The sequence below is a fragment of the Mesitornis unicolor genome, unplaced genomic scaffold, assembly GCF_000695765.1.
Source record: "Mesitornis unicolor isolate BGI_N332 unplaced genomic scaffold, ASM69576v1 scaffold3710, whole genome shotgun sequence".
Taxonomy (NCBI): Eukaryota; Metazoa; Chordata; class Aves; order Mesitornithiformes; family Mesitornithidae; genus Mesitornis; species Mesitornis unicolor.
The window spans coordinates 151,875-165,611 of NW_010156151.1; the positions used below are offsets into that span (position 1 = coordinate 151,875).

The 13,737-nt window shown below is 44.4% G+C and overlaps 1 protein-coding gene across 1 annotated transcript in view; it reads right to left on the reverse strand.

The window, feature by feature from the left end:
* Positions 1-13,737, reverse strand: part of KCNQ2 (potassium voltage-gated channel, KQT-like subfamily, member 2) — a gene marked incomplete at its 5' end in the record, with an annotated part of 40,355 nt that overhangs the window by 9,746 nt on the left and 16,872 nt on the right. Inside the window, 4 exons of the mRNA XM_010180719.1 lie at positions 754-885; positions 1,408-1,516; positions 1,945-2,168; positions 9,315-9,368. Coding sequence (XP_010179021.1) covers positions 754-885; positions 1,408-1,516; positions 1,945-2,168; positions 9,315-9,368 — 519 coding nt within the window. The remainder of the gene's footprint in view (positions 1-753; positions 886-1,407; positions 1,517-1,944; positions 2,169-9,314; positions 9,369-13,737) is intronic.

The window sequence follows — 13,737 nt, forward strand, 5'->3', positions numbered from 1 at the left end:
TTTATTTTCAGGAGAAAATTAAATTTTAAATGCCTTTCTTGGTTCCTTTGTCCCTTTCTCACTTTTCTTAACTCGTTAAACTAACTAATCTCCCCCTAAAATTTGAGCACAGAAGCTGAAATGCAGCTCGGCTAAACCACACGTACATTGGTGGGCTCGGATGAGAAATCCCCATCTGCACTTATTTTTGACAGACTGTGCCATCCAAGGAAGGATTCCTCCTAAAACAGCTTAGCATCCCAACAGAGGGATGAAGCCGCTGCTTCCTCACTTCACCCTCTCCCCATAGCAGCAGGGTCACAACCAGCAGCCCAGATTTTATTTTGTATCCCTGCCAGAAAGGCACCAAATCAGCCAGATTAGCCTTAAAACTGGGGCACTAAACCCTTCCTGTCCTGCCAGATGGACCACAGAGATGCACACCTGCCTCATGTATATATATCCTATATTAGGATATACCTTAATGGCAGAAAATCCAACCATGAAGTAGGAAGATGAACCATGATTTTTGTGTGCATGACCTGGGGTGGGCAGTAAAGCAATTTTAGTGGCATAACATGACTTGCTCTGCTTGTGGTCCCTGTCCTGCTCATCCCCATAGGTTCCAGCCACAAGCACCGATGTTTTCCTTGAGGTTTTCTCTTAGGAAAGAAAAAGTTGTAGCTGCAAAGGAAAATGTCTCTCTCCTGGCAATACACCCATGATGAATGAAAAAAGCAGTGAATAAACGAAGCAAAGAGAGGGGTCTCTTGCCTGGCCTGGAGGTTTTTAATCCGGGAAAGCATGTCCAGGTGACCAGCTGAGTACTGCTCAATGACATCCATCACGTCGTAGGGCCGAAGGCTTTCCTTAAACTTGCGCTTGGAGACGAGAAATCTCATAATGCTGCAGGAAATAGAGAGGAAAGGCAAAATTTAGTCCCTGGGCTGCAGCCTGACCTGCTTAGTGGCGGATAAAAAACAACACAGGGAGCTGCTCTGGGAGGAAAACGGAACAAATCCCAACCCTGCGGGTGTGGAAGAGGATGTGACAATAGGAAAGGGGAAGGGGATTGCGGGGGCTGGTGGCTGAAGCCCTGTCTGCAATGGGGGGTCCCCGATGCCCCTTGGGCTATCAAGCTGCTCTGCATCATGTTTATAAATGTCAGCACTAAATCTCAGAGCTGGTGAGAACGATCATTTGGATGCATCCCTGCAGGGGATTTTCCTGTTTCTCCATTTATTCCTTCCCTCAGCAAAAATCGTCCTTTCTGGCAGAATTTTCTGTAAAGGAGGGCAGGCCACCCAGGGGAAAATCAGCCTGCAGCACAGACATTTCACCATTTGCCACCTCTCTTTGGACTTTAAATTTATTTTTTTTCTCTATTATTTATTTTTCTGGACCACTCCTCCGCTCTCCCTCTCTTACCACACTGCCCTGATGCTGACTTTCAGTCCTGGTGTCAAATCTTCCGTCACAAACTCACAGTTGCAGCTTTTGTTCTCATCAGGAATGTCTTCTCCGGGGAGGCTTGCTTCTGGATTTGGGAGAGGGAGGAATAAAAGATAACCCGTTACTATTTCCTGTGCTGCTGCTGTGAGAGGAAAGGTGAGTCAGATCACAAACAGCAATTCTAGAGATGTCTTTGCTGAGCATCCCAATGGGAGCAAGTCTCAAGATGTGTTAAGGTGACATCCAGCAATGCTCACTGCAGCTCTCATCCATCCCTAGATGCCTGACTCTTCCTCCTTTCCCCACCTTTATATTAATAAAACACTACTGTGGATGTCAGTAGGGGTTTTCTTATCTCTTATTACACTCCTATATCCGAGCTAAAGGACTGGAAGGGGAAGAGGCCCTACTTAAGCCCTCTGGCGTGCAGCTCTGCCCTTCCTAAGTGGAGATGTAGCAGACACTGGGACCAGACATGGCTCTGGGGTCCCACGTGGCACCCCGAGCCCTCACCTTCGGAGTTTTGCCGCGATGCCGCTCCCTTGATGCGGAAAGCTTGCCGGGCTCGGCTGCGGTCTCCAAAGCTCCAGCTCTTGGGCACTTTGCTCGGGCTGTCCTCGATGCTCTGGTCAGCGCTGGGGGACCTCCGGATGCCCTGAGCCTGTGGAGAGCCTTTCCCTTTGGTGCCAGCACCGCGGGGACTGGAGAAGACACGATCTTTCAAACTGACCTTCTGACTGTTCAGAGAAACACGTTGAAACAAAGACAAAAAGGAGACAGCAGGAGGAGTCATTCTGGAAACCACGCAGTCCTTCCCCACCAGCCATTAGAAACCAAGAGCACTTCCAAGCAGCAGTGAGATGTAGTTTTGCTGTTGGCTTTTTTTTTTTTTAAAGATATATATTTATTTTCTTTCTTTTTTTTTTTTAAGAAAGCATTGTAGAAATGTTTCCGCCATAATGAGTGAAATGGAAATGATTATTAAAAGAGAGAAAATAATGAGGACTTAAACAGAAGCCCCTCGTGGGATGCCAGGGCTGGCGGGACAGAATGACGTTAAACAATGAGGTTATGAGTCCTTAAATCACTGATCGGCTCCGATCACGAGCAAGGAAGCTTTTCTTTCACAACTGCCTTCCAAAACCCTATATCTAATAGGAAAATACCAATTGTAAAAAGCCTTCATCTTAAACTTTTAACTCTCTTGGAGTCACTTCACTTCTGGCGCTCAGACCTGGCCTTTCCCTTTCTTCAGCTCCTGCATTTCCTCCCTCCTAAACCACGTTCTGCCCCTTTTATAAATTCCAAAGAGTTCCTCTTTTTCCAGTCATGTATTCAAATACTTTAATGCAAACACTTAAACATACAACTCCTTTCAATCTACAAGCGAGCTAACATCTACCTACAGGTCCGCTACGGGTGTCATAAACATGCAAAGCAAAATTTTACAACTTCAGAATATGGCATTTCATTGCCGTTTTTCTATTAGGATCCCATTTCTTTAAAACCTTGCAAATACGGTTCAAAAAGAAGATCTCTCCAGAAACAGAGATGATCTCGCTGAGAAATAGTTTGCTGACTCGACTTTATTATTTTCCAAATTCTGAAATTTGTAATTGAAAACTTTCACTCAGATGAAGATGATTAATTTCCATATGAAAATTGCAAAACAAAAAAAATTTGTGATTCTTTGTAAAAGGGCAAATTTTATAGAAGCAGCATTGGTGAAACCAAACTGCAAATAGTTTTGGATAATTTGATAATTTCTAAATAGCATTTAATTATTAAAATACACTAATAATAGAGTGCAAGACACTTGCACATGTAGCTGATATTTTATGTATAGGCAAACCAAAACTGAGTGAAAACACGGATTTAATTTCCAATACTCTGTACCATTTGCAGTCACCACTTATCATTTTGCTGCGAATGCTCTGACTCAATCTGTGGGAAGAACACTGCAGGAATTTTGATTTCCAGGTCACCAACCAAAGACCTGTTTGTCTTTTTTCTGTCTCTCAGCAACGCCACCTCAAAATTCAGAGCCAAAGAGTCCTCCCTTTGCCACCAAAATTGTCACGAGGATCCTCGGTCAGAAATGCGCTGCTGATATTTGAGGCAAAGCAAAACGCAGCTCCCTTTTCCCCAGCCGCATCAGCTGTCCTGCGCTGACGGGAACAGACATTCGTTTTTGTCAGGAAAGGAAGAGGACGTGACTCGAAGACACACAGGGAGCAGATTTGTTGAGTAAGAAGGTGCTATTTTTACAAAGTCACTTTACATTGCGAGATGTCGAACATTTACAGGGAGAGAAAGGTGCTTAGGCAGCATTTTCCACATTTTATTCCCGGGATGCCAGGGAGGCACTGCTGCCCTGATGAAGCAATCAGGGCATGGGGAGAGTGGCTCCCAGGCTGCAGAGCAAGGCTTCTGTGGCCCTTGGCTGGGCAACAATTTCACACTGAAATATACATTTGACAGGGAAAAAAACCTGTCCATGATCAAGTTAGAAAAGGCAGAATTAATCCAATTAAAGATGCATTTTTAATTCTGTGACATTGTGTAGGTAAGGACTGGAGATTTGATTTCCAGTGTGCTGCCCACCTGCAGAGTCTGCCTGAAAGCCATGGGACCAACAGATGTTCAGCGTAGCTGAAAATCAGATCAGACATAGAAATCCACACAGGAATCTAGGAACAAGCATGTGCCTAAATACCTTTCTGGATGTAAGCCTTAGTCCCTAATGCTACCATAATCATCATACAGAACAAATCAAATGTTTAAAAGCAATTCTCATTCTGTGTTTCTTGGATTAGAAACCACACTGAAATTTTATTCATCATTTGATCCTAAATAGGCCAATTGGATTTTTTTTTTCTTTATTTTAGTTGATTTTACGGAAGAATATTCCTGGAAACTACTACATTTCTGTAGTACTAACACTTCAAACTACCCGGTCTTTTTAAAAAACAAGTTTTACAAAAATGAATCAGCAAGACACCAACATTTAGAATTCAAAGCCATCTCTTTGTGCCTCATCCTCTGCAGAGTTACTCCCATCACTGATCTCGGTGTGAAACCAGTTGCCTATCACCAAATAAAGCAGGGCCTTTTTTTTGGGGCCCCTTTTTCACTCCCACAATAAATGTGCTGCAAATGTTCGCAAGAATCACAAAAGGCAAAAAAAAGAAAGCGTTGAACTCAGTGAGGAACATGAGCGAAGAGTTTTAAGCCTGATAGCATGAGGTGCAACACTTTTACACATTAAAAAATCTCGTAGGAATTTGATGAACAGTAAAGATCTGGGTGGGTTTTGCTCCTGAGTACTCACTACTCAGGAAAAAACCCAACACCTGATGTAACTTCTTTGTTTTAACATTGACGACATGAGACAATATGAACAATTAATTGACTTTTCCCTTCTGCCATGCAATTCTCTCATTGGAAATGCCACCTGGAACCACATGCAAGTACAATCCCTGCAGAGGAGAATGCTGTTGGGGTCTGCAGGAGCTGGTAGGAAAAGAGTCCAAAAGAAATATAGACATATATAGAGATATATGTTGTCAGCTAATCCAAGATCATGTTCTCATTCAACCAGAAAGTCATGCAGAGTGACGCAGAGCGTCTCGGAGAAGCGGTACTTAGATGTCACTCAAGCAGATGGTGAATGAGCCTCGGCTCAGTGGAAGGTGTATCTGTCGTGACATGAACATGAGGAAAGCGGTAATCCAGCCACACACCACAACACGACCCGAAGCTTGCAATCATGAGAGCTAAGGGTGACAGGAGCATGGGGCAGACGCCCTGCTCGTCCCAGGGGGAAGGGGAAGAGAACAGTGGCTTTGCAACCAGAGACAAAGATTCTGGGAAGCCATAACAGCATAACTCGGTGTGCTTTAATTCCTAGGGCTTCATAACTACTTTCAGTTAGCATCTATTAAAAACATATTCGATAACAAAAAAACCCATAATGTTTCCAGGCTGACTTTGGGGGAGGTTTACAAAACTTTCAGCTTTTGACTTGAATTTAACAGAGGATAGAAACTGAGTTGACTTTTTCTCTGCTGCCAGTCAAAAAACAAGAGTTCATGCTGGATTAATACGTAAGGACCAATACATGGCCCCACAGCTGACAGAGATACTCTCACTGCATTGGTGGGTTTAGCATTTATGTTCATTTAGACCCAAGAACTCAGCACTCCACAGCAAAACATCTGGGAACCAACCTTCAAATGAGCTGCCATCAGCCTCCTCAGGATGCTGGGGGTTTGAGCTCCCACTTGGGGTTCATTCCACAGCCCTATATAGTATTTAATCAGCACTTTTGAAAAATGCGGACTCATGACGTTAGCAGTAATTTTGGATCAATAAAAAGTATCACCTGCAATTTTGCCATTGATTTTAAACTCCTCTTGAGTAATTGCTTCATTTTCTCCTTTCATTTTGTAGGCAGCAAACCTTAGCCAGACCAAGTTGGACTATCATGGAATTGGATCCATCTCTGCATACAAATGCAACCAGTAACAGTGTTCATTCTCTTGCAAAGCTATGGCCAGGAGAAAGAGGTTATCTCCTGCTGGGAAACGAGACTGGTTATAATCCAGAGTTTGTGCTGAGCTCATGGCATATATGAGAACAGCTTGTCAAAACCAGGCAGGAGTGAATGATAGCCTTTGTGGCCATCACTGGGCTCCTCTCTGATTGCAGACGTGAATTAGAGGCAGAAATGAATTACTAGAGACATGGAGGAAAGGAAAATATATCTAGAAGCGTTCTAGAAGTTTCTAGAAGCAGAGCAACCTGGGCATAAGGAAAACAGAAGGTCAGCCAATGATCGATGTCATGGTGAGTAATCCCTCTGCTTCTCCTTGTCCACAGTCAAGGTGTTAGACTTGGGTTGAAGGGAGTCGCTGAAATCATAACTGGGAAGACCAGAGTGGCACCATCCCTGCAGCCACCACACAAACCTGACCAAGCACGGGGCCTCGGGTCAGTGAAGGAGCCAGACCCGTCTTTAACCTTGGTCTTTGGTATGTCGCAGCACTGCTGTTATATCGCCACCCCTCTCTTCCTAACACACGGAATTTTTACCCCAAACTGATGTTGAGTGCTGTCAAACACCACATCACACAGCAACCTCTTGCTATTTGCCAGCTCAGCAGTTTTGCATTTCAGGAGCAAAGCAAAACAGCTAGATTGCATCTTCAAGCTGGCTGATTCTTCCTAAACAAGACTTTAAGGAAAACGCTACACCCAGACCTGCAGGCCAGTCAAGGGCTCTGCAAACACCTTTCCTTCCCTGGTCTGCCTGCGATTTCTTCCCACTGTCAGGTCTCTGTGGTGCCTTCATCTCTCTGAGTAAATGCCAGGAAAGTCTCTTACAAAGCAGAATATGATAGACCTGGTAATCTGGCTTGGTATAGTTAAATTACTGTCTAAAAATGCATGCATTATTGCATTTATTGACTTGAGATTGTTGGTTTAGTACATTAAGAAACCACGGCTTTCTAAGGAGTTTTCTATTAATTTACCTACATTGAGTTTTTCATGATTGCCTCATCATTTACTGTTATTTTGTTATATGCATCCTAGATGAAGGCTTTTAGCACTCAGCCTTAGATGCTTTAAAGTGCTGGCATGTGCCTCTAAGAGTTAGTGCATTGGGGACTGCAGGGAGGCAGCCCAAGGGTCCAGGAAAACAAGACATTTGTATTTTTATGTCCCTTCAAGGTTAACCTATAGTTGTACTGAAGCACAGTGTGTAAAACACTACATTTAGGATGGATGCAGGTTAACAAAGATGCTCATGTAGCTGCTCCAAAGTTTAAGACTCATTTTCGACTGGAAAAAACAGAGTCTATAATCCTCCATCTTAGGATCTCCAATGGATCAAGAAGATCTTGAGATAACATTTTTTTTCATCCTCCCTTTCCCTTGCAGAGCTCAAGATGGGGGAGATGAAATGGGGACCACAGTGGGAAGGAATTCAGTAGAAAATAGAAAAAAATATATTTGCTTTACCAATTCAAAGTTCATGCCTAGGAAGACATGCAAGGAAGGCATTAAGATCAGAGTGGCTGATTTTCCAGAAAACAGAACTGGACATGCACTGGTGAGAGGACAGCACTACAAATATCACTGCTTGCTTTAATCTTGGCCAAAACCAACATCAACGTTGATTAATTGAAAGGCACCTTTCTCTGGGGAGGAGTCCCTGCTTGCACTACACAAAGTATTAAACAACCTCACCTGACAAATATAAACTCTACAGAAGTCATGATAATTTTTTGTCAGCTAGACTGTTGACCAAATCGCTGCCATTTGTAAATATATTGAAATGCTGTCTGTGCAACTGATGATCACCCAATATATAAACCAGTCCCTTCAAGGACAAGCTTAAAGGAAGGCCATCAAAACACATAGCAGGAGGCTAACTCAAAGATTGAGGCTATCTATCCAGGTACAGGGGATTTCCTACCATGGAGAACTGCTTATTACGAAACCTAGATCATGCCCCTTGCCTTGTTACCCATTCAGAGATGGGATTTACCACACTACTTCTGAGCTCCTGGTACACGCAAGTCTCAGGCACGAGTCCTAACCTTTAGTCTGACAGATAATAAAAATGGCCAGCAGGGAAAAAAAATAGCAAGAAAAGAAAAGATACAAGTTGGAACAATTAATGAAGAAAATCAGAGATACATATATTTTTTAAACTGTAGAGGTTTACAATTTTAGAACTGTAATTTGTTGGCTTTCTGAGGGAGACAGAGACTGGTGATTTTGAGAATTAAAACGGACTCCAAAAAAGAGCATGCAAAAATCCGATTTCACAAACATGCGGCATCACTCAGTGCCCTGCCCCTCCCGGGCATCCACTGCCTGGCTGCGGGGGTCACCTGCCAGCATTCACAGCATGCAAACTCTGGGTCTCGGAAGTTCAAGAAGGTGCATGTTTGCTGCTGAGAAGCAGTGTCTGGGGTGGGGGACGAGACTTTTCCAGTGCAGGCGTGGAAGTAGACGCATTTATGCATAAGTAAAATAAGATGTATGTATCTGCTGTGTACCTTTATGGCCATTAGATGGGTGCACTAAGGGAAGCTCACTGGGATTTCTCTGAAGCCACCTAACAATTGTCAGCTTGATGAAAAAGATGAAAGCACTGCTGGTACGAAACCCTCTGCTCTACCTATCTGTTCCCCACGGGATCTAGAAACAGAACCATTCGCAATGCCAACGTCAACGCTGAGGGGAACCCGTATCCCCTACGTCTGGTGGGACAGGCTGAGATTAGTCCTTCTCTAGCTGCATAGTAGAGGTGCTAGATAGGCAAGCCATGGCTTCCAACGGCCACAAGACTAGGAAAGGTCAATTTGCAGTGTTCAGAGAGCCAAAGGAATGGTGATTGAGCAGAGGTAGGAAGCTGGTATTTCTCATGCTACTAACTTGATATTGCTGTACAGTGCAATTCAATTTGCAAGGATTCCCTGGACCATGAGGAGGGATGGAGTGACAGGGAGGAAGGGGTCTTTCTAAAAAAGAAAATTATTTTTTTAATTTTATATTGTTGTTTTTTAAAAAATTTTCCATCATTTGTTAAACTTCAGTTCCTGGCCTCCTTCATTGCTGAGCAGACACTGGCTTGCTAGCCCAGACCAAATTTCCCATCCTCGTCTCTTTGAATCACGTATTCTGCATGATTAGCAGATAAGGAAGCCTCTAAATAGTGAGCAGGCAATGGGGAGGCTCTTTCACCTTTTTTTTACTCATCTAGTACCTCTATTAAGCAGAGAAGTGATCAGAACGGGTGGTAGCAGGGTAGAGGGAGAATGAGCCGTGCAGCTTTTGATTAGTTCCGTGCGACGCATTTCCCGTGGTACCTAGAGTTTCCTGAGCAGCATCCGCATAGTGACTCTCTGCACGGTTTGCTTTTACTGGAAATGAGGGGAGAGTAAAAATTAGACCTGGAAGCAAATGCCAGACAGGAAACTTTTGATTACTGACTCTAGGTTTAAAAGACAGGTGTTTTGAGGGCCGGGTTCATGACAGGATTTTTCTGTTTGAGCATTAAGTGAACAACAATTAAAAATCAAGAGGGTCTCTGAAATTTGTCTCGCTGTGGTCAATAAAGGTCATTATTAGAAACGATGCATTCTGCATTGAATTGGTGGCGTCAGTTCATCTATAATTGACTAAGTCCTGCAGGAAGATTTTTTCATCTGCATTGGAAGCAAAAACTACTCTTTTCTTCCTCTAAGGAGACAAAAAAGACTCTTTTTTTTTAATTGTCTAAGCCATGAAGAGCCAAAACTTTAACTTGTTTTGTCCAACAACATCCAAAAGGTTTGAATTTCTTTTTTGGTTTTTTTTTTTTTGGTTTGGTTTTTTTTTTCCACCTTACAAAGAGAGTTAGTTGACCTGTGAATTATTTGCACTTCTCATACAGGATATAGCATTATATTAAGCCTGGCATTTAAAAAAAAATAAAAACGATAAAAACAGTGTGTGGTGCAGTCCCTTATGGGAAGGGATTTAAACATCTGTGTTCACACATCTGGTTTTTTGTAATGCTTTTTAGACAGTCCCTACCACTTCTAGGGGGTCACTGGCTTTGCTGAGGCACCACCACAGCTCCTGTGAGCCCCTCCCAAATCACTGCTCAGGCACTGCCAGGAGATCGCCACCACAACCAGGGTCCTCCATGCCATGGAGCAGCCCTCTACCTGCGGAAGGGTAATGATGTGGCCCCCATCGTCCCACCTGGCCCCCAGTGGGCGTCACTTGCTGAGTTCATGGGCAGATTGAAAAAACTAAAGGGCATAAAAACCCAATCTCATTTTACACTTGAACTCGGCAATCGGAGGAGCTCGTGGGCACACACAGAAGGAATTTGCGGGAATTCCTTCTGCCCCGTGGCATCCCACACAAGCTCAGCCGACACCACCCTCTCCATCCTGGGGACTCCTCGGGTGCCTGCAGTGGGACCCCCACATCCCCAGAGAACCCCAGGGACCAGTGGTGCCACTGGGGCTGTTCTGGAGCTGGGGCCTGAGCATCACGGCGTGGGAGTGGGATATTCAGCATGCAGGCCTCAGGGAGACACAGTCCTCTCAGTCTCCTCTGCAGTCCCTATGGAAAGATGCAGTCCCTTCTGTGCAAATAATCCGCTCCCCTGAAGGCAACCGATTATTTCCAGATTACTGTCAGTCCCAGCATGAGTCTCTGACACCAGTTGGAAGGTCAAACGCCAACCCAGGCTACCATGGCCCATTGGACTCCTGTGATTGACACCAGTTTCCAGGTTGATGACACCTTGGACACCCTAGATTAGATGAGCAGAGGCCCACTGAGTCAACCAAAGGCATCCTCCAGTGCATACAAAAGCCTTAATCACACCCTGAACATATTAATGTTGTGTGTATCTCAGACAGACATATACATACATTGATATATAGATATACGCACAGATATACACACATATTACAAGGTGGCCCTCACTCAATGCAATGGCCAAGGTCTTGCTGAGTTCATTAGGGTCAAGGACAAACCACAGATGAGGGCAACCTTCCAAAGAGGTTCCTCTCATTACCCACATGATTGAACTCATGCTGGACAAAGTAATCTGAGTTTTAGCTTCCCAGTTCCCTGGAATCCTTCTGTTTCTTTTTCTCTGATATTAATGTATCATTATCATCATTTGGTTCATTAATTTTTAGCTTTTAACCCAATCTTATTTTGGAAAATACAAGAGGAAGAAATGTGGTCACGAATGCCTTCAGATGTCTATCAAACCATCTGTTAAAGAGCATCCAAAGTACACATTTCATACAGGAGCCTCCATAGTCCTGGCTAACCATATGTCTGTCTTTTTGACATTATGATCAGAAGACAAAATAAACAGAGACAAGATACCACAGCAGATTTCCAGCCTGATTAACATAGAGGTAATCAAACCCCATTATCACTGTGATTTGTTGGCTTTCTGCAGCAGGAGAGGTGAGAAAAGCCCCACCATGGAGCAACCCTCCTTCCCTGGGGTTATTTGGACCATGCAAGAGAGCAGTGTGGTCTCTGAGGCGTGATCAGTGGAAACTGCTCCTGCAGCAGCAGCCAGCCCAGGGAAGGGCAGCAACCACTTCTCCCGGCCGAGGCAGATGATAGGGTGGACACAGCGCCCAAAGCGATGGCTCCATAAGCAGTTTTGGTTTTTTTTAAAGGGAAGAAAATGAAAAGGGCGAAAAGGTACGCAGCATGTAGAAAAAGGCCAGTGTCTTTTCTGCTCATCACAGCCTGGGCTCCATGTCATGGGAGGTGAGGTCCCCCCGAGCAGGTCAGCACGCAGCTTCCTGACACTTGGTCACAGATGGATGCAGAGAAGCTCGCAGTGAAAAACAAAACATAAGCGATAGAGAAAGGACGTAACCTGCCTCTCAGATTGGCTGTCCCACTTTGTGCCAAGACCACATCAAAAGCCAGCCAAGTAATTCCAAGTGACCCCAAGCTTCCACCAGGTTGGCCCCATGGCCTTCCCGCATCCTCCCACCCCAGACAGCTCCTCTTCAAGCGCTGTTCCCAGCAGAAACCAGCACAACTACAGCAGCACTGGAGTCAGAGGGCAGCACTGCCACTGGTGTGTGGGCATTTGGAGTGCTCCTGGACATTGCAAGGTGATGCTTGTCCTGCACAGTGTGTTCCGACAAGCCATGCCAGCATCCCTTCTCTAACTTAAATCATATTAAGATGCAAAATAGTGAAAAAGCTCTTTCTGTTCTGTTTGCTCTAAGGACTTTGTGGTGTATCAGTTATGAAAAGAGGGACACAGGAAATCGGCCACTCCCTACAGATAACTACAACGGGAGGAAGATCCAGCTATCCCCAGATGAGAGGCTGTGTTTCCTTACATCGATGGAAATGGGAAGCGGGAAGTCCTTTACCAGCTGAAGCAATAGAATCTGCTGTGAGAGACGATTCATCCCGAGGAGTTCATTAAGTGAAACAGTCATCAGCGCCAGACCACTGCTGGGTGATTAACTGGTGGGTGGGCTGAGGAACAGGATGAGTTTTCTTGTCTAAGGGCAGGATGACACACTGAGCATCACTGGGAGGCTGTTGGAAAATAAAGTGGGTGGGAAATTTGGGACGGGAATGTAAAAGATTCAGTTTTTTATTTGGGAAAATAGGTGATTTGAGGCCTGCTGAATATAGGGACCACTGTGCAGAATTCCTTATTGAGGTCTGAGACATTATCAGACTGAAAAGGGCAGCGGGAGCCAGTGGAATTGATATAGCCCTAACAAAATACAGAAGGAAAGAGCTTTGGTTCTGCTATGGCAGCTGAACTAGACAATATGGAAAGCACTCAAATGCCACATACACGGCAGCTGCACAGTCTCATGTTAAGCACTTCTGGGCTTAGCTTTACAACGGAGAGCAACAAAGCCCATCAGCATCACAAGAGACAGATACACCGCAGCGGCAGGAGACCAGCATTTGGAAATGACCCTGACGAAGGGTTTCTCATAGTGAGAAATACTCTGAAAAAGGACAGTGACTGGCTACTTCTACTTATTTCTGTGATACAACATTAAGAAAACGATGTAGAAAATGAACAAGGAAAAACCTGCAACCTTTATGAATATATCCAGTGAAAAAGAACCCTGCAAGATAGGACTGAGATTCAAAAATGAGAACTAAGACTACTGCCTCAGAAATAAGAATAGGGCCTGCAACTGCAGGGATACTGGCTGGTGTGACCCTATGAAGGACCATCGGTCCTCATATTACCTTGGCTATAGGAGCTGATGGGTTTGAACAGAGATTTTGTCTCATTGCACAGCCATGTGCTGGTGAGAAATGTGGCTTTACCCTTTGATGCATCCAAAGTACATCACTGGCAGAGAAGCCAGGCCTCTGAGATTAAATGCTGACCCTCCTGATGCTATGGGTGGGTGGCCAAGGTTTCAGCCACCCTCAGAGAGGGCTTTCTGTTTTAATAATGCTGGATGGGGGCTGCCTTAGCCCTCACTACACAGGCTGAGACCCCACGTAGGAAAAAAAGAAAAGCAGTTCTGGATAGTTGAAACATGATCTTGGTGATTTGGTTTATTTGGCAGGGAAGCACTACAGAGGTTCTGCTTGCAAAGAAAAGCTCAAATTAAAGAAGAAAAAAAGAATAGGAAGAAACAAAGGAAGGAAGGATGAAATTTTCCTCTCTTTCATCAGCACCATATCTACCCAGATATCTTTGGTTGGATTTTATGCCAGGGAACAATTAGTTTCTGGCCTCTTATAAGCTAAAAGGCA